At 49.2% G+C, this 21240-nt stretch overlaps 1 protein-coding gene across 1 annotated transcript in view; it reads right to left on the bottom strand.

Moving 5' to 3' along the window:
* Positions 1-715: 715 nt before the first annotated feature.
* LOC144593825 (phospholipase B1, membrane-associated-like) overlaps positions 716-21240 on the bottom strand; it is a 171067-nt gene continuing 150542 nt past the window's right edge. The window contains exons 50-55 of the mRNA XM_078399942.1: positions 15740-15805; positions 14158-14252; positions 13395-13476; positions 4102-4197; positions 3639-3713; positions 716-928 (exon numbers count right to left, since the gene is read on the bottom strand). Coding sequence (XP_078256068.1) covers positions 716-928; positions 3639-3713; positions 4102-4197; positions 13395-13476; positions 14158-14252; positions 15740-15805 — 627 coding nt within the window. The remainder of the gene's footprint in view (positions 929-3638; positions 3714-4101; positions 4198-13394; positions 13477-14157; positions 14253-15739; positions 15806-21240) is intronic.

Below are 21240 nucleotides of genomic sequence, written 5' to 3'. Positions count from 1 at the left end.
TTAAACATTGGGATAGTCCCAGCCTCAACTACCTCCTCTGGCAGCTCGTTCCATACACCCACCACCCTCTGTGTGAAAAAGTTACCCCTCGGATTCCTATTAAATCTTTTCCCCTTCACCTTGAACCTATGTCCTCTGGTCCTCGATTCCCCTACTCTGGGCAAGAGACTCTGTGCATCTACCCGATCTATTCCTCTGATGATTTTATACACCTCTATGGGGGGTTGATAAGATCAACCCCCCATCCTCCTGGGCTCCATGGAATAGAGACCTAGCCCGCTCAACCTCTCCCTATAGCTCAGAACCTCAAGGGTCAGCACGGTGGCGCAGCGGTAGAGTTGCTGCCTTACAGCGAATGCAGCGCCAGAGACCTGGGTTCCATCCCGACTACGGGCGCTGTCTGTACGGAGTTTGTACGTTCTCCCCGTGACCTGCGTGGGTTTTCTCTGAGACCTTCGGATTCCTCCCACTCTCCAAAGACGTTTGTAGGTTTGTAGGTTAATTGGCTTGGAGTATGTGTAAAGATTGTCCCTAGTGGGTGTAGAATAGTGTTAGTGTGCGGGGATCGCTGGTCAGCGCGGACCCGGTGGGCCGAAGGGCCTGTTTCCATGCTGTATCACTAAACTAAACTAAACTAAACTCTTGCCCTGGAGTCATCCTTGTAAAGAACCGATTGAACAGAAGCACTGCAAGTCTTTGTTGTCCATGTCTTATATTATAGTTTAATTCCATTCAGCTCCAGGGGCTTTGGGTCGCGATGCCTGTATTCCATGGCCCTCACCTTCACAATGAGCAGACTGAGAGCTGCTCCCACCACTACCCCAGCCAGGGCAATGAGCACTGCCACCCAGGCTCTCTGCTCCGACGTTGCCGCTGTGACCTCCGCCTGCCCACCACTGTTCCCACGTGTGAACAGGTAAGGCCAGCCCTAGAGGGAGCACAAAAAAGAAAAGACTGGTTAGAAACATAGAAATAGGTGCAGGAGGAGGCCATTCGGCCCTTCGAGCCAGCACCACCATTCAATGTGATCATGGCTGATCATTCTCAATCAGTACCCCGTTCCTGCCTTCTCCCCATACCCCCTGACTCCGCTATCCTTAAGAGCTCTATCTAGCTCTCTCTTGAAAGCATCCAGAGAATTGGCCTTCACTGCCTTCTGAGGCAGAGAATTCCACAGATTTACAGCTCTCTGACTGAAAAAGTTTTTCCTCGTCTCCGTTCTAAACGGCCTACCCCTTATTCTTAAACTGTGGCCGCTGGTTCTGGACTCCCCCAACATTGGGAACATATTTCCTGCCTCTAACGTGTCCAACCCCTTAATAATCTTATATGTTTCGATAAGATTCCCTCTCATCCTTCTAAATTCTAGTGTATACAAGCCTAGTCGCTCCAGTCTTTCAACGTATGACAGTCCCGCCATGGGGGTAAATTTCACCGACCCAGGAGCTAAATTTATTGATTCTGGATTTGTACTTTTTTTCCCAATTATAATTCCAAAAAAAAGTATTTAGTTTAGAGGTAGAAATGTTGTTCGATGCGTTCTCATTGACTGACTGTGTCTGGTTCTGGTATGCCGGTATCTGTTCATCATTAGTTGTTCATATATATGTGAAATAACATTGTCATGTGCTATTAGAGAGCCTCGATCACCTCGTGGCACCATGGGAGAAGAATGAGGAGGAGATAAGACTTTGCCTTCCATCACAGTGAGGGTATGCCTAGAGCAATCACTGTGATGGCTGTTTTATGTAAAAAATTATATCTGTGTGTCTTGTGCTTTTTAATGTCTACTGCCGGACCCTGACGTGAGAGGACGCTGGCGTTGAGTATTCGCCGCTTTTCCGTCAGGATAGTTTGTCTGTTTGTTTCTATGTTAATTGTTTTTGTAAAGCGCTTTGAGCATGTGATAAGGCGCTATATAAAATAAATGGATTATTATTATTATTATTGTTATTTGAACTTAAAATAATAATGGTAAAAACAGTATTTTAAAATTTCCCCATTGTCGGGTGCTTTATTATGGTAGAAGTGTAAACTCAAATTACTGAACAAAACAGGGTGGGGGTAAATTTACTTTCAAAAAGTTGCCAGGGGTAAACGGGGCGAAAAAGTTTGGGAATCCCTGCCCCGCTAGCCCCCAGAGCTCTATCTAACTCCCTTTTAAATTCATCCAGTGAATTGGCCTCCACTGCCCTCTGCGGCAGAGAATTCCACAAATTCACAACTCTCTGGGTGAAAAAGTTCCTTCTCACCTCAGTTTTAAATGGCCTCCCATTTATTCTTAGACTGTGTGGCCCCTGGTTCTGGACTCCCCCAGCATTGGGAACAATTTTCCTGCATCTAGCTTGTCCAGCCCTTTTGTAATTTTATACATCTCTATAAGATCCCCTCTCATCCTTCTAAATTCCAGTGAATACAAGCCCAGTCTTTCCAATCTTTCCTCATATGACAGTCCCGCCGTCCCAGGGATCAATCTCGTGAACCTGGTTGGCGTTAATGACACCAAATCACTGTTACACTCTGCAATGGAGTTGAATCCACATATGTTTGTGATGTTGCGTAACCTACTAATGGGAGAGACTAGGACCAGAGGTCATAGCCTTAGAATTAAAGGACGTTCTTTTCGGAAGGAGATGAGGTGGAATTTCTTTAGTCAGAGGGCGGTGAATCTGTGGAATTCTTTGCCACAGAAGGCTGTGGAGGCCAAGTCAGTGGATATTTTTAAGATAGATTCTTGATTAGTGTGGGTGTCAGGGGTTATGGGGAGAAGGGAGGAGAATGGGGTTAGGAGGGAGAGATAGATCAGCCATGATTGAATGGCAGAGTAGACTTGATGGGCCGAATGGCCTAATTCTGCTCCTATCACTTATGGCATAACTCACTACCTTAAGACTTTAGAGATACAGCGCGGAAACAGGCCCTTCGGCCCATCGAGTCCGCGACAACCAGCGATCACCCCATACACTAACACTACCCTACACACACAAGGAGAATGGGGTACACATTTTACCAATTTACAATTTTACCATACCAATTAACCTACAAACCTGTACGTCTTTGGGAGTGTGGGAGGAAACCGGAGATCTCGGAGAAAACCCACAAACTCCGTACAGACAGCACCCGTAGTCGAGATGGAACCCGGGTCTCTGGCGCTGTGAGGCAGCAACTCTACCGCTGCGCCACCGTGACGTCCCTACCTGCCATTTTAAAGAAACTAAGCAAGAGTGCGACATTCAAGTACCGACCTGATACGTCACCTATCCAAGTTCTCCAGAAATGCTGCCTGACCCGCTGAGTTACTCCAGCACTCTGTGAAACGTCACCCATCCGTGTTCTCCAGAGATGCTGCCTGACCCGCTGAGTTACTCCAGCACTCTGTGAAACGTCACCCATCCATGTTCTCCAGAAATGCTGCCTGACCCGCTGAGTTACTCCAGCACTCTGTGGAACGTCACCTATCCATGTTCCCCAGAGATGCTGCCTGACCCGCTGAGTTACCCCAGCACTTTGTGTCTTTATGGTGTTATTTTATGCTGAAATCTGTGCATTGGAAGCAGTCCTGAATGAATGCTGCGTGTGAACTGGACTGGTTGCCAATAATATGTATTAAACCATGATCTAAAGCCTCTTTTACTTACTGAGCTCGGGCACCTCAGCTTGCTTCTGTCATGGGTGAAGTTGTTGTAATTTTGCTTGTGGCCAACTGGTTCGAGCTGCAGAAGGACAAACAGAATGAAGACCCATTAACGAATGGATTCATGAATAGATTAGATGCACAGAGTCTCTTGCCCAGAGTAGGTGAATCGAGGACCAGAGGACATAGGTTCAAGGTGAAGGGGAAAATATTTAATAGGAATCCAAGGGTGTAACCTTTTCATACAGAGGGTGGTGGGTGTATGGAACAAGCTGCCAGAGGAGGTGGTTGAGGGAGGGACTATACCAACATTTAAGAAACAGTTAGACAGGTTCATGGATAGGACAGGTTTGGAGGGATATGGGCCAAATGCAGGCAGGTGGGACGTGTAGCTGGGCCATGTGTGGGCAAGTTGGGCTCTTTGACTCTATGGGATGCACAGTTATAAGGGAGGTGGAAATACTTACCATGTTGTTCCACAAGCCGATAGCCATCTCAGCTTGTCCTCGTTCACTTAAATGGAAGCAGTCTACAGAGAAGAAGCCCAGGTCCGGCTTGCCCACCTAGCAGGGAAGGAGCGGAGGAATAAATAACATTGAGTTTAGAGATCCAGCAGGCAAACAGGTCCTTTGGCCCACTGTCCATCAATCCACTCCTTCACCAGGTCCTTTGGCAACCAGTCCAGTCCCACTCTCTCATCCCTCTCATCCACTCCCTACACATGGGGGGCAATTTTCAGAGGCCGATAAACCCACAGATATGCACGTCTTTGGGATAAGTTTAGTTTAATTTAGAGATACAGTGCGGAAACAGGCCCTTGTACCCACTGAAGACGCGCTGACCAGCGATCCTCGCACACTAACCATGTTCTCCACAGATGCTGCCTGACCCATCCATGTTCTCCAGAGATGCTGCCTGACCCGCTGAGTTACTCCAGCACTCTGTGAAATGTCACCCATCCATGTTCTCCAGAGATGCTGCCTGATCCGCTGAGTTACTCCAGCACTCTGTGAAACGTCACCACCATACCACATAGCGAATGGTATGTTGGCATTCATAGCGAGGGGATTTGAGTATAGGAGCAGGGAGGTTCTGCTGCAGTTGTACAGGGCATTGGTGAGACCACACCTGGAGTATTGCATACAGTTTTGGTCTCCTAATCTGAGGAAAGACATTCTTGCCATAGAGGGAGTACAGAGAAGGTTCACCAGATTGATTCCTGGGATTGCAGGACTTTGATATGAAGAAAGACTGGATAGACTCGGCTTGTACTCGCTGGAATTTAGAAGATTGAGGGGGGATCTTATAGAAACTTACAAAATTCTTAAGGGGTTGGACAGGCTAGATGCAGGAAGATTGTTCCCGATGTTGGGGAAGTCCAGAACAAGGGGTCACAGTTTAAGGATAAGGGGGACGTCTTTTAGGACCGAGATGAGAACGTTTTTTTTCACACAGAGAGTGGTGAAACTGTGGAATTCTCTGCCACAGAAGGTAGTTGAGGCCAGTTCATTGGCTATATTTAAGAGGGAGTTAGATGTGGCCCTTGTGGCTAAAGGGATCAGGGGGTATGGAGAGAAGGCAGGTACGGGATACTGAGTTGGATGATCAGCCATGATCATATTGAATGGCGGTGCAGGCTCGAAGGGCCGAATGGCCTACTCCTGCACCTATTTTCTATGTTTCTATGACCCGCTGAGTTACTCCAGCTCTCTGTGAAACGTCACCTATCCATGTTCTCCAGAGATGCTGCCTGACCCGCTGAGTTGCCCCAGCACTTTGTGTCCTTTCACCGTAAACCAGCATCTGCAGTTCCGCGTTTCTGCAGGGAAGTTGACCTGATGGTAAATTCTTCACCTTCCGGATGGCTACTGACCATTGACAGAATTAATTCACAAGTCACAGTTCAGAAGAATGTTACTCACTGCATTCAATGGAAGGATTGTGTTCGTGAAGTAAGGCTGTAACACAACTGTGAAGTCCTCAGTTGTGTCATATCTTCCGCTGTAAATCAATGTCGTCAGTTTGGTCTGAATAAAAACAAAATGATCATTTGCTTTGGTTTAGTTTACTTTGGTTGAGTTTAGAGTAGGGTTGCCAACTTCCTCACTCCCAAATAAGGGACAAGGTGACGTCACCGCCCGAGCCCCACGTGACCTCACCCATCCAGCGGCCACGTGCTCCCGCTCCATCAATGGCGGCCGCCCGGGCCGGGAGGCGGGTTGCTAAGCAACCTCCGTCAGGCGGCACCCGGGCCTACACTGTCCGGGATTGCTGCGGCACTCGGGCTACAGTGTCCGGGCCTACAGTGACTGGGCATGCAGCGTCCGGGCCTACAGCGTCCGGGCCTACAGAGTCCGGGCCTACAGAGTCCGGGCCTACAGCGTCCGGGCCTACAGCGTCCGGGCCTACAGCGTCCGGGCCTACAGCGTCCGGGCCTACAGCGTCCGGGCCTACAGCGTCCGGGCCTACAGCGTCCGGGCCTACAGCGTCCGGGCCTACAGCGTCCGGGCCTACAGAGTCCGGGCCTACAGAGTCCGGGCCTACAGAGTCCGGGCCTACAGCGTCTGGGCCTAAAGCGTCCGGGCCTACAGAGTCCGGGCCCAGAGAGTCCGGGCCTAGGGCGTCCGGGCCTACGGCGTCCGGGCCAACGGTGTTCGGGCCTACAGAGTCCGGGCCAACAGAGTCCGGGCCTACAGCGTCCGGGCCTACCGCACCCCCCGAGCCGAATACGGGCCAAGGGTGGTCCCGTACGGGACAAACCAATTTAGCCCAAAACATGGGATGTTCCGACTATTACGGGACAGTTGGCAACCCTAGCCACTTTTTGTTTTAAGAGATACTGCACGGAAACAGGCCCTTTGGCCCACCGAGTCTGCACCGACCTGCGATCCCCGCCATTAACTGTACCCTACACCCATTACGGCCAATTTACACTTACACCAAGCCAATTAACCTACAAACCTGCACGTCTTTGGAGTGTGGCAGGAAACCGAAGATCTCAGAGAAAACCCACGCAGGTCACGGGGAGAACGTACAAACTCCGTACAGACAGCACCCGTAGTTAGAATTAAACCTAAGTCTCTGGCGCTGTAAGGCAGCAACTCTACCGCTGCACCACCGTGCCAAATGTGGATTTAGTGCTGGTGAATAAAGGCGATATCCATCTTCCCACACCACCAAGGTCCGACCTCTCTCCCCAGCATTTGATTGACACAAACTAAACCCAGACATCACCTCAACAGTTGCCACGATCTACAGAAATTTAGTTTCGTTTCGTTTATTGTCACGTGTGCTAAGGTACAGTGAAAAGAAATGTGGTCGAATCCAATAGGCCACTTATCAAATTTGATTTAGTTTAGTTTAGTTTAGATTAGTTTAGAGATACAGCGCAGAAACAGGTCCTTCGGCCCACCGGGTCCGCACCGACCAGCGATCCCCGCACACTAACACTATCCTACACCCACTAGGGACAATTTTTACATTTATACCAAGCCAATTAACCTACAAACATGTACGTCTTTGGAGTGTGGGAGGAAACAGGAGATCTCGAAGAAAACCCACGCAGGTCACGGGGAGAACGTACAAACTCCATACAGACAGCACCCGTAGTCGGGATGGAACCCGGGTCTCCGGCGCTGCATTCGCTGTAAGGCAGCAACTCTACCGCTGCGCCACCGTGACCGCCCGACCGAAGTTTAGCTTAGAGATTCAGTGGAAACAGGCCCTTCAGCCCACTAAGTCCATGCCGACCAATAAACCAGTTCTATCCCACACACCAGGGATAGTTTACAGAAGACAATTAACCTACAATATGGAATATGGGAGGAAATTGGAGCACCCGGAGAAAACTGTACGCTAATGCGGCCTAAGCAAAGTCCTCCAAAGCTGCATCATGATTTTGTCACTCTTATTCTCAATCCCCAACTCATGAAAGCAAGCACATTAATGCCGGCATTGTTTGGGAACAGCTCCATCCAAGACTCCATTGCAGACAATTGTGGACGCAGCCCAGACCGTCACACAAACCAACCTCCCTTCCACTGACTCCATCTACACCTCACGCTGCCTCGGCAAGGCCAGCAGCATCATCAAGCACCAGTCTCACCTCGGCCACTCCCTCGTCTCCCCTCTCCCATCAGGCAAGAGGCACAGAAGTGTGAAAACGCACAGCTCCAGATTCAGGGACAGTTTCTTCCCAGCTGTTATCAGGCAACTGAACCATCCTCTCAACAACTACAGAGTGGTCCTGACCTACAATCTACCTCATTGGTGACCCTCGGATTATCTTTAATCAGACTTTACTAGACTTTACCTTGCACTAAACGTTATTCCCTTATCATGTATCTGTACACTGTAAATGGATTGATTGTAATCAAGTATTGTCTATCCACTGGCTGGATAGCATGCAACGAAAAAGCTTTTCACTGCACCTCACACTGTACATGTGACAATAAACTAAACTAAACTAAACTGAACTAGACTGAACTGAACGAAACTAAATTAAATTGAATTGAACTGAACGAAACTAAATATGTAGGATTCAATTATTTCAAAAGTTACATGGGGGGATATGGATCAAATGCAGGCAGAGGAGAATTATTTAACTTGGCAGACTTTGAGAGGAAGCATGAGGAAAATGCATCAATAGCTATCTTGTAGCGACCATAAAGAGTGGTCCCGGTCGTCGAACCCTCAGATTGGCCGGAAAGGTCACGTGTACGCGCGACCGTGGGGATTGGTCCAGAGAGCGACATCGCTGATTGGACAGCGATGTCATGTGCGCTTTTGGCGCCCAAAAAGAGCAGTTCAGAGAAGTCTTCGAAGAAGACAGTGAGTTTTTGATGGTTGTCCTTTACCTTGTTGTTTAACCTTGTATTCGAATATTGCTGTCGCAATAAACTTCTTCTACAACCAACAAGTTTCCGGACTCGCCATATTGGTGACCCCGACGTGATCTGGACGATCACCGACTATGCAGGAACACGACGCCCCGTTGTTGGATGCTGCGCCTGGCACACCGGAGTTAAGCGCAGTAAGCGTTCACCTTCCGTCGTTTTGGACACATCAACCGCAATCTTGGTTTGTCCACACCGAAGCCCAATTTCATTTAAGGAACATATCGGCCGACGCGACGAAGTATTACTATCTCGTCAGCGCTCTATCACCGGAGACGACCACACGCGTGATGCGGTTCATCATTAATCCGCCTGCGGAAAGCAAGTACGAGGCAATGAAGACATTGTTACTGCGAACCTTCGGGTTTCATAGGCACGATCGCGCTAAAAAACTTCTGCACCTACCGGACCTCGGAGATCGACTGCCGTCCGTTCTCATGGCCGAGATGATGATGCTAGCCGGTGAGCATACGGATTGCCTCATGTTCGAACAGGCATTCCGAGAGAAGCTTCCCGAAGATGTCAGACTTCTGCTCACGGATTGTTCTTTTAAGGACCCCGAAGCATATGCAGAGAAAGCGGACGCGCTCATAGCGGCTAAATCGAAGGCAAGCGGTTCGATCAACAAGGTCTCGACATCAGTGACCACGCCACAGCGACATCAAGATGGCGCCGCGTCTCCCGCCAGTTCTCCAAAAGCCCGCCAAAAAGATCCGCACAAGCGCGGCTGGTGCTATTACCATCTACGATGGGGTGGAGAATCCCGCAACTGCCGCTCACCTTGTACTTTCGCGGGAAATGCCTCGGCCGATCGTACATAGGGGCAGTTGCGATTGGCCAGAACCGACGCCTCTACGTCCGAGATCGATTCACGGACACAGAATTTTTGGTGGACACGGGAGCCATCGTCAGTATAGTGCCGCCGACCGACCTCGAGACCAGATCGGGTAAGACAGGTCCCACCCTCATCGCGGTTAATGGCAGCCCCATTCACACTTTCGGTACACGGAAGATGTCCCTTGTGTTAGGCCTCCGCACGTACGAATGGCCATTCATCATAGCAGACGTCAGACAAGCGATCCTAGGCGCAGATTTTCTCTGGGCCTTTTCACTGGTCCCTGATGTCCGCGGTAACGGCCTCCGACCCTCCGCCAGCGAGGAGCCCGTCGCTCCGACAATCGCCTCCCCGCCCAGCCCTACTGTCCAGGCCGTCGTCGCGGTCCCTGACTCGTATGCTGAGGTCCTGGCGGAGTTTCCAGAGCTGCTCATCCAGCGTTTTGACGCCCTTTCGGCCAAGCATGGCGTGGTACACCACATTCGCACCGAGGGGCCTCCCGTTTTCGCTCGGGCCAGGAGACTACCGCCAGACAAACTGGTGGTGGCGCGGGCGGAATTCAGGAAAATGGAAGAAATGGGCATTGTCCGTCAGTCCGACAGCCCGTGGGCCTCGCCGTTGCATATGGTCTCCAAATCATCTGGGGGGTGGAGACCATGTGGCGATTATCGGCGTCTCAATGCTGTCACCACGGCTGATCGCTACCCCATACCGCACCTGCAGGACTTTTCGTCTGGGCTGGAAGGGGCAGTGGTTTTCTCCAAGATCGATTTGGTGCGAGGATACCACCAAATTCCTGTGCGGCCGGAGGACATACAAAAAACTGCCACGATCACTCCGTTCGGGTTGTTCGAATGGTTGCGCATGCCTTTCGGTTTAAAGAACGCGGCACAGGCTTTCCAGCGACTGATGGACCGTGTGGGTCGGGGTTTACCCTTTGTGTTTATTTATTTGGACGACATCCTGTTCGCCAGCCCCTCAGTGCAGGAACACCAGGTCCACTTGCGGACTGTGTTCCAGAGGCTCCAAGACCACGGGCTCATTATCCAACCCTCCAAGTGTCAATTCGGCCTCCCTTCTCTTGATTTTCTAGGGCACAGAATCACCCCTGCCGGCGCCACCCCTTTGCCCGAGAAGGTGGAGGCTATCCGGGCATTTCCCAGGCCCACCACAGTGAAAGGGCTGCAGGAGTTCGTAGGTATGGTTAACTTCTACCATAGGTTCGTTCCGGCAGCTGCGCGGGTCATGCGCCCGCTCTTCCAGTGCCTTGCGGGAAAGCCGGTAGAGTTGATATGGTCCCCGGCCGCAGAGTCGGCTTTTACAGCAGCTAAGGCAGCCTTGGCAGACGCCACCATGTTGGTCCACCCGAGCCCCTCCGCCCCCACGGCCCTGACGGTTGACGCCTCTGACGTGGCGGTGGGTGGGGTCTTGGAGCAGCAGGTCGGTGGCCGTTGGCAGCCCTTGGCGTTTTTCAGCCGGCAACTAAATTCGGCTGAGCTGAAGTATAGCGCATTTGACCGAGAGCTTCTGGCCCTCTATTTAGCTGTTCGTCATTTCAGGTATTTCCTTGAGGGCCGCCCATTTGTGGCCTTTACGGACCACAAACCATTAACATTTGCATTTTTCAAATTGTCTGACCCATGGTCGGCCCGCCAGCAGCGGCACCTGACTGCCATCTCCGAATTTACCACCGATGTCCGTCATGTCGCGGGTAAGCTTAATGCCGTTGCTGACGCCCTGTCTAGACCTGCTTGTTCCCCCATTTCGGCGGTGGACTGCGAGGTGGATCCCCAGGAGCTTGCGGAGGCACAGCTTCTAGCGGATACCGCCTCGGCATACCAGTCCACCACTTCGGGATTGAAGTTGGCTCAGGTAGCCTGCGGGTCGGAAGGCACAAAAGTCTGGTGTGATGTTTCCCTTCCCCGTCCCAGGCCGGTAGTGCCGCCCTCCCTTCAGCGCCGGGTTTTTGATGCCATTCACGGGCTGGCGCACCCGTCCATCCGCTCCACCTCTGCTTTAGTAGCAGCTCGGTTTGTCTGGCATGGCCTACGGAAACAGGTAGCGGGTTGGGCACGTTCCTGCGTTCCCTGCCAAACCGCTAAAGTCCAGCGCCATGTCCAACCCCCCGTACAGGAGTTTGAGGTCCCAGCAGTTCGTTTTTTCCACATTCACGTGGATTTAGTCGGGCCCTTGCCTTCCTCCCGGGGCTACACCCATCTCCTCACGGTGGTGGATCGGTTCACCCGGTGGCCAGAGGCTTTCCCATTGTCTGATATCTCGGCAGCCTCTTGTGCCAGGACTTTGGCCCTACATTGGGTAGCACGTTTCGGGGTCCCGGCAGTTATTACCACTGACAGGGGGCCGCAGTTCACTTCGTCCCTCTGGGCCGCGCTCGCAGAGCTGTACGGTTCCAAGTTACAACCCACTACTGCATACCACCCCCAGGCAAATGGACTTGTAGAGAGGTTCCACCGTCAACTTAAAGCGTCCCTCAGTGCGAGGCTTGAAGGCCCGGACTGGGTGGACCAACTCCCCTGGGTCCTTCTGGGCATCCGGACTGCTCCTAAGCAAGATCTCGGTACTTCGTCCGCGGAGCTAGTATATGGCTCGCCACTTAGAATACCCGGAGATTTGCTTCCGGACCCCCCCGACCAGCTGCCTCCAGTCCCATCAGTTTTAGCTTCGCTCCGGGCACGGGTGGGTTCCCTAGCCCCAGTTCCGACTTCACGTCATGGGTGTCCCAGGGTACACGAACCACCTTCCCTGAAGGACTGTGAGTTTGTGTTTTTGCGAAAAGATTCTCATCGTGCCCCGCTGCAGAGGGTCTATGAAGGGCCGTTCCGGGTTTTGCGTAAGGGTACGGCTACCTTCACCTTAGACGTGGGCGGCAGGAGTGAGCTCGTCTCGGTGTCCAGGCTGAAACCTGCACACTTGGATCCGGACCAACCAGTCCTGGTCGGCCAACCACCTAGGAGAGGCCGGCCTCCAGCAGTCCCGATCAGTCCAGAACCCCCCGCTCAGGCTGTTCCACCGAGCACGGAATCCCAGGCTCCTGTGGTTCAGGCTGCTCCTCTCCTTACTTGTTCGGGTCGCGAAATCCGGCTCCCTACTAGGTTCCGTACCTCGGGTTCTGGGGGGGGGTCATGTAGCGACCATAAAGAGTGGTCCTGGTCGTCGAACCCTCAGATTGGCCGGAAAGGTCACGTGTAGGCGCGACCGTAGGGATTGGTCCAGAGAGCGACATCGCTGATTGGACAGCGATGTCATGTGCGCTTTTGGCGCCCAAAAAGAGCAGTTCAGAGAAGTCTTCGAAGAAGACAGTGAGTTTTCGATGGTTGTCCTTTACCTTGTTGTTTAACCTTGTATTCGAATATTGCTGTCGCAATAAACTTCTTCTACAACCAACAAGTTTCCGGACTCGCCATAATCTTGTAAATCTATTAGTTAGGGGCGTTTGAGGCAGTGCAGCGTAGGTTCACGAGGTTAATCCCTGGGATGGCCGGACTGTCATATGAGGAAAGATTGGAAAGACTGGGCTTGTATTCACTGGAGTTTAGAAGGATGAGAGGGGATCTTAGAGAAACATATACAATTATGAAAGGACCGGACAAGCTAGATACAGGAAAAATGTTCCCAATGTTGGGGGAGTCCAGAACCAGGGGCCACACAGTCTAAGAATAAAGGGGAGGCCATTTAGAACTGAGATAAGAAAAAACTTTTTCACCCAGAGAGTTGTGAATTTGTGGAATTCTCTGCCGCAGAGGGCAGTGGAGGCCAATTCACTGGATGAATTTAAAAGAGAGTTAGATAGAGCTCTGGGGGCTAGCGGAATCAAGGGATATGGGGAGAGGGCAGGCACAGGTTACTGATTGTGGATGATCAGCAATGATCACAATGAATGGTGGTGCTGGCTCGAAGGGCCAAATGGCCTCCTCCTGCACCTATTTTCTACGTTTCTATGTTTCTAAACAATGATAACATAGAGTGGGACACAGTTTATAAATTTAGAGCTTACAGTTGCTGTTTGTACCTGATATGCTCGGTTCATCCGATTCACTTCACTGAGCTCGGGAGAAGAATCTCGCAGCTTTAGCAGGCACGGACAGAGGTTCCTGGGTACCAAGGCACAAAAAAACATCATAAGGAATTTAAAAAAAGGTTGATGTATTACAACAAAACATCCCATGTTCAATAACTCGTGAAACCAAAGATCTGTAAATTTCCCTGGTGGCTCCATAAAAAATCCCCAATGGTGTCCAGTCTGAAGAAGGACCATATTAGGACAGGTTTGGAGAGATATGGGCCAAACGCAGGCAGGTGGGACTAGTGTAGCTGGGACATTGTTGGCCGGTGTGGGCAAGTTGAGCTGAAGGGCCTGTTTCCACACTGTATCACTCTATGAAGGGCCTGTTTCCACACTGTATCACTCTATGACTCTATGAAGGGCCTGTTTCCACACTGTATCACTCTATGAAGGGCCTGTTTCCACACTGTATCACTCTATGACTCTATGAAGGGCCTGTTTCCACACTGTATCACTCTGTGACTCTATGAAGGGCCTGTTTCCACACTGTATCACTCTGTGACTCTATGAAGGGCCTGTTTCCACACTGTATCACTCTATGACTCTATGAAGGGCCTGTTTCCACACTGTATCACTCTATGACTCTATGAAGGGCCTGTTTCCACACTGTATCACTCTATGGCTCTATGAAGGGCCTGTTTCCACACTGTATCACTCTCTGACTCTATGAGAGGGCCTGCATCCCACAACATCTGTGTCGTACACTCACTTCTGCAGCAAGGCACAGCCGATGGTGTTCTTCTCGATCCTCCGAATACCATTCATCTCCATTACCTGCATGATGTTCACAAAAGCTCTCGGCACCTGTTGTAAAGAGGAATCAGCAGTTTAGTGTCACATGTACCGAGCGAGGTACAGCTACAAGCTTTTTTGTTGCGTGCTATCCATTCAGTGGAAAGACTATACGTGATTATAGTCGCGTCGTCCACAGTGTACGGATAATATTTAATGTAAAATGAAGCCCAGTAAAGTCCGATTAAAGATAGTCCGAGGCAAAGATACCAGAGGAGCAAGATGAACCACTCCATCGAAATCGCCTATACTGAAGTGTAGTACGCAAAGGAGCGTAAAGTCCGCCATTTTAGTAAGCAAAACCCGCCGTTTGCCCTGCCTCTCGCAGTGTAATCAGTGTTTTGGGGGAACAGTATGTGTGATGATACCATTAAAATGCAGAATATATCTCATCTATCAACTCACAGATTTTTGTTATTTTTCTTTTTAAATGTTTCTGCAAGTTTCTGCCTACTAAAATGGCGCCGTGACGTACTACGGTTTTTAGGGTCGAGTGGTCTATCTTGCTCCTCTCGTAACTTTGCTCCGAGGGTCTCCAATGAGGTGGATGGTAGCTCAGGACTGTTCTCTAGCTGATGATAGATTGGTTATTGTGATGTTTGGTGGACCGTGTGGGGTGGGAGGACCCGTTGCTCCTCCCGTGCAGCAGGTGGTGCTGCACAGGACAAAGGGATGGTTATCTCTGTCTGTACACAGTGTGTGAGTGTACAGCCGGATCATGTGGTTGCAGCCATTTTTAGTTGTCTTGCTGCCAGCATTGAGTTAATGTAATAAAGACTTCTGCTGTACCTTGAAGACTCTAAAGTTTTATACAGACATAGAATAAGAACACGAAACATAGGTTCAAGGGGAAAAGATTTAATCGGAATCCGAGGGGTAACTTTTTCACACAGAGGGTGGTGGGTGTATGGAACAAGCTGCCAGAGGAGGTAGTTGAGGCTGGGACTATCCCAACATTTAAGACTCTCCCACTAGTGGAAACATCCTCTCCACATCCACTCTATCCAAGTCAACCCTCTTTGTCTTTCATGTTGCAATGGCTTATTTTGCAAATAAGTTGGTAGGATGTCCACTTGTTTGTTAGTATGTAGTGGTAGAGGGAGTAGGCTAGGGACTGGGTCAGTCAAGCTTCCAACTCATTCATAAGGGCGGGCACGGTGGCGCAGCGGTAGAGTTGCTGCCTTACAGCGAATGTAGCGCCAGAGACCCGGGTTCCATCCCGACTACGGGTGCTGTCCGTACGGAGTTTGTACGTTCTCCCCGTGACCTGCGTGGGTTTTCTCCGAGATCTTCCCACACTCCAAAGACGTGCAGGTTTGTATGTTAATTGGCTTGGTAAATGTTTTAAAAAAATTGTCCCTATTGGGTGTAGGATAGTGTTAATAAACGGGGATTGCTAATCGGCGCGGACGCGGTGGGCCGAGGGGCCTGTTTCCGCACTGTATCTCTAAAGTAAACTGAACTAAACAGAGCAACAGGGATCGTTCCACCTCTTTTACCTGTTTCTGTAGGATGTCCAGTGCTTCTTGAATATGTTTCACATAGTTGTCAGCAGAGTAGGTCTCCTGTCGACAAAGAATAATAAACATTACGAGTCTCGCTTCACAACACTGTGCAGGGTGTGGGTAGGGTAGACAGTAGGATACTTTTCCACACAGCTGAAGTGTCCAGATCGAGAGGGCATGGTTTTATGGTGAAGAATAGGAGGTTTTGACCTGAGGGATCTGAGGAAGAACTTTCTCACAAAGAGGGTCCCTTATCTCAAATTGTACCAAATGTGTAGCATTGAGCTAGTGTACGGGGTGATCGCTGGTCGATGCGGATTCGGTGGGCCGAAGGGCCTGTTTCCGCACTGTATCAATAGACAATAGACAATAGGCAATAGGTGCAGGAGGAGGCCATTTGGCCCTTCGAGCCAGCACCGCCATTCAACGTGATCATGGCTGATCATCCACAATCAGTACCCCATTCCTGCCCTCTCCCCATATCCCCAGACTCCGCAATCATTAAGAGCCCTACCTGGGGCTCATGTTGTCAACCTCCCCATGATGAGCCCTGTCAACTGACCTCAGTCAGGCGAACGACAACAAACAGAGACAGCAGAAGCAGAAGCAGCTTCATAACTTCTGCTGCCTCAAACGCAAGAAGAAGAAGAGCTCTATCTAGCTCTCTCTCAAAAGCATCTAGAGAATTGGCCTCCACTGCCTTCTGAGGCAGAGAATTCCACAGATTCACAACTCTCTGAGTGAAATGAAAATTGGGCGGCACGGTGGCGCAGCGGTAGAGTTGCTGCCTCACAGCGCCAGAGACCCTGATTCCATCCCGACTACAGGTTCTGTCTGTACAGAGTTTGTACGTTCTCCCCGTGACCTGCGTGGGTTTTCTCCGGGTGCTCCGGTTTCCTCCCACACTCCACAGACGTACAGGTTTACAGGTTAGTTGGCTTCAGTAAAATTGTACATTGTCCCTGGTGTGTAGGATAGAGGGATGGCTTGGTATAATGATGAATTAGTGTTAATGTGCAGGGATCGCTGCTCGGTGTGGACTCGGTGAGCCAAAAGGGGCCTGTTTCTGCGAACCTAACCTAAACTAAAGTAGAGTCCAAAATGGCGGCTGGCTCGGCTTGGAGTCAGGGCGCAGGCCCAAAGGAGGGCAATCAAAGAACTTGCAAATGCCGCCGAACAGAGCAGTCACTGGCTGTGGCTGAAAAGAAAAGATACTGTCTGGGCTGCCACGTGACCATCTAGAGGCTAACCATAAGACACACACCCAGGGCTGATCACCCTGTGGTGGGCCTGCCTCGACTGAGGGTGTCTTGTGATAAAAGGCCGAAACACCCAGTGACGTTGAGGTACACAACTGAAGATGTGTCTGAATGGTAGCAACATCACCTAGTGGTCACCCCCAAGAACAACACCAGTCAATTGTAGTGCAAAACCTTAGGGATTGTAACATCTAGTCCTACTAATCAATCAATTTAAAAAGAACAAATTCTATCAAAGCGAAAATTAATAAGTTAGTCCCACCTTATCCATGCAGTATTCACAGAGATCATTAGCTCCAATAAATAGGGTGATCACTTTCCAGTCCTTTTCAAAATTAATTTTCTACATGGGGGGGGGAAAACAAAATACAGTTGTTATTCATCACCATTTTTCCCCTTATTCTTAAAGTTACAATTCTTCTTTCTGTTCAGCGGGCAAATTTATTCAAATCGATTCTTCCTTTATAGAGTCATAGAGTGATACAGTGTGGAAACAGGCCCTTCATAGAGTGATACAGTGTGGAAACAGGCCCTTCGGCCCAACTTGCCCACACCGGCCAACAATGTCCCAGCTACACTAGTCCCACCTGCCCGTGCTTGGTCCATATCCCTCCAAACCTGTCCTATCCAAGTACCTGTCCAACTGTTTCTTTAACGATGGGATAGTCCCAGCCTCAACTACCTCCTCTGGCAGCTTGTTCCAGACACCCACCACCCTCTGTGTGAAAAAGGTATCCCTCGGATTCCTATTGAATCTTTTCCCCTTCACCTTGAACCTATGTCCTCTGGTCCTCGATTCCCCTACTCTGGGCATCTAACTCTGTGCATCTCTCCGGGTGCTCCAGTCTGCCGGATATAACTAGTATACAGGTGATCGTTGGCCGACGCGGACTCAGTATCGACCAAAGACCTGTTTCCATGCTGTATCTTTAAACTAAACTAAACTAAACTAAACAATGACTGTGACAATGACATTTATTTCACAAAATGCTGGAGTAACTCAGCAGGTCAGGCAGCATCTCAGGAGAGAAGGAATGGGTGACGTTTCGGGTCGAGACCCTTCTTCAGACTGATCAATCCTTCTTCAGTCTGAAGAAGGGTCTCGACCCAAAACGTCACCCATTCCTTCTCTCCTGAGATGCTGCCTGACCTGCCGAGTTACTCCAGCATTTTGTGAAATAAATACCTTCGATTTGTACCAGCATCTGCAGTTATTTTCTTACACTACTGTGCCGAACATGATGCCAAGATCATCTAATCTCATCTGCTGGCACTTGATCTATATCCCTCCAATTCCTTCATCCATATCCCTCCAATTCCTTCATCCATATCCCTCCATTCCTTGATGGTATCACAAAATGCTGGAGTAACTCAGCGGGTCAGGCAGCATCTCAGGAGAGAAGGAATGGGTGACGTTTCGGGTTGAGACCCTTCTTCAGACAAAGAGACTTCGTCTCGACCCGAAACGTCACCCATTCCTTCTCTCCTGAGATGCTGCCTGACCTGCTGAGTTACTCCAGCATTTTTTGATGCCTTCGGTTTGTACCAGCATCTGCAGTTATTTTCCTTCCCTCCATTCCTTGATCCATATTCCTCCACTTTTTGATCCCTATCCCCTCCATTCCTTCATCCATATCCCTCCATTCCCTGCAATATCCATGTGCACTTTTTTTGTAAACCAGCATCTGCAGTTCCGTGTTTTGACAAGAACAGGCCCATCAGCCCACAATGTCTGTGCCAAACATGATGCCAAGATCCACTCACTCGAGCACAGAATAATCTATTCTCATAAATTCGTAGGTGATAGGAGCAGAATTAGGCCGTTCAACCCATCCTGTCTACTCCGCCATTCAATCGTGGCTTTCCCTCTCAACCCCATTCTCCTGCCTTCTCCCCATAACCTCTGACACCCATACCAATTCAGTATCTGTCAATCTCTGCCTTAAAAAGACCCCACTGACTTGGCCTCCACAGCCGTCTGTGGCAAAGAATTCCACAGATTCACCACCCTCTGACTAAAGGAATTCCTCCTTTATTACATTATTATCTGAATGGTGTTAGATTAGGAAAAGGGGAGGTGCAACGAGACCTGGGTGTCCTTGTACATCATTCACTGAAAGTAAGCATGCATGTACAGCAGGCAGTGAAGAAAGCTAATGGCATGTTGGCCTTCATTGCGATGGGATTTGAGTATAGGAGCAAGGAGGTCCTTCGGCAGTTGTACAAGGCCCTGGTGAGACCACACCTGGAGTATTGTGTGCAGTTTTGATCTCCTAATTTGAGGAAGGACATTCTTGCCTTTGAGGGAGTGCAGTGTAGGTTCACCAGGTTAACCAGGGATGGCCGGACTTAACTAAACTACACTAAACTGAACTGAAATCAACCACACTATACTACACTAAACTAAACTACACTAAACTGAAATCAACCACACTACACTACACCACACTACACTAAACTAAACTACACTAAACTGAACTAAACTGAAATGATCTACTTAACTAAACTACACTAAGCTGAACTGAAATGGACTACACTACACTACACTACACTACACTAAACTAAACTAAACTAAACTACACTAAACTGAACTAAACTGAAATGAACTACACTTAACTAAACTACACTACACTGAACTGATATGAACTACATTACACTACACTACACTACACTACACTACACTACACTACACTACACTACACTGAACTGAACTGAAATGAACTACACTACACTGAAATGAACTACACGACACTACACCACACTGAAATGAACTACGCTACACTGAACTGAAATGAACTACGCTACACTGAACTGAAATGAACTACACTACACTACACTGAACTGAAATGAACTACACTACACTACACTGAACTGAAATGAACTACACTACACTACACTGAACTGAAATGAACTACACTACACTACACTGAACTGAAATGAACTGAACTGAACAGAAATGAACTACACTTAACTAAACTCCACTAAATTGAACTGAAATGAACTACACTACACAACACTAAACTAAACTACACTAACTGAATGAAACTGAAATGAACTACGCTTAACTAAACTACACTGAACTGAACTTGTCACAAATACCTGTGAGAGAGAAGCGAGTGTTTCCAAACTTCTAAATTCATTGGGGTGGAACCTGCTCCAAGCCAGACGTAAAGCCCACCGTCTGACCTGTTTTTACAAAATGTTAAATGGTCAGCTTGATGTAGATGACCACATCTACACCAAACCCAAACCTATCAGGAGAGGACGAGGGCGTTCGATTCAATTTGAGATACAGCTACCAAGACAGATGTGTGCAGCAATTCATTCTTCCCTCGCACAATTGAAGCATGGAATAGTCTTCACCCTACTATAGTAACTCAACCAGACGCAACTACATTTAAGGCAGCTCTTCTTCTCCAAGAAGCCCTTCTTGCTTAGGTCCATACTCCGCCACCTCCTGTCTAAATTCCATTTGGAATATTTTGGAGGACCAAGAACGAAGATCCAAGAACTGATATGAACTGAACTGAACTATATTAAACTGAATTAAACTGAACTGAGCAGGAAAATAACTGCAGATGCTGGTACAAAGCGAAGATAGTCACAAAATGCTGGAGTAACTCAGCGGGTCAGGCAGCATCTCAGGAGAGAAGGAATGGGTGACGTTTCGGGTCGAGACCCATTCCTTCTCTCCAGTTACTCCAGCATTTTGTGAGAAAATAACTGCAGATGCTGGTACAAATCAAAGGTATATATTCGCAAAATGCTGGAGTAACTCAGCAGGTCAGCTTGCAGGCCAGCGGTATGAACATTGACTTCTCCAACTTTAGATAGTTCCTCTGTCCCTCTCTTCTCCTCCCCTTTCCCAGTTCTCCCTCTATCTTCCTGTCTCCACCTATATCCTTCCTTTGTCCTGCCCCCCTGACATCAGTCTGAAGAAGGGTCTCGACCCAAAACATCACCCATTCCTTCTCTCCTGAGATGCTGCCTGACCCGCTGAGTTACTCCAGCATTTTGTGATACCTGAACAGAATTGAACTACACTAAACTGAATTAAACTGAATTGAACTACACCAAACTAAACAACAAAAGTGGAGAGGTAGAATCATATTGGAAGTCAGCACAATGACATCCAAACCTGCTTGTTAAGGTTTTGGGGGGGTTTCATTTCATCGACAGCATTCCCTTCCAATGTTCATCAGAGTCAGCACTGTTGGGGTGTCACCACCCATCAGT

The sequence above is a fragment of the Rhinoraja longicauda genome, chromosome 5 (assembly GCF_053455715.1).
Source record: "Rhinoraja longicauda isolate Sanriku21f chromosome 5, sRhiLon1.1, whole genome shotgun sequence".
Classification (NCBI taxonomy): Eukaryota; Metazoa; Chordata; class Chondrichthyes; order Rajiformes; family Arhynchobatidae; genus Rhinoraja; species Rhinoraja longicauda.
This window is presented reverse-complemented; position numbering and strand designations above follow the sequence as displayed.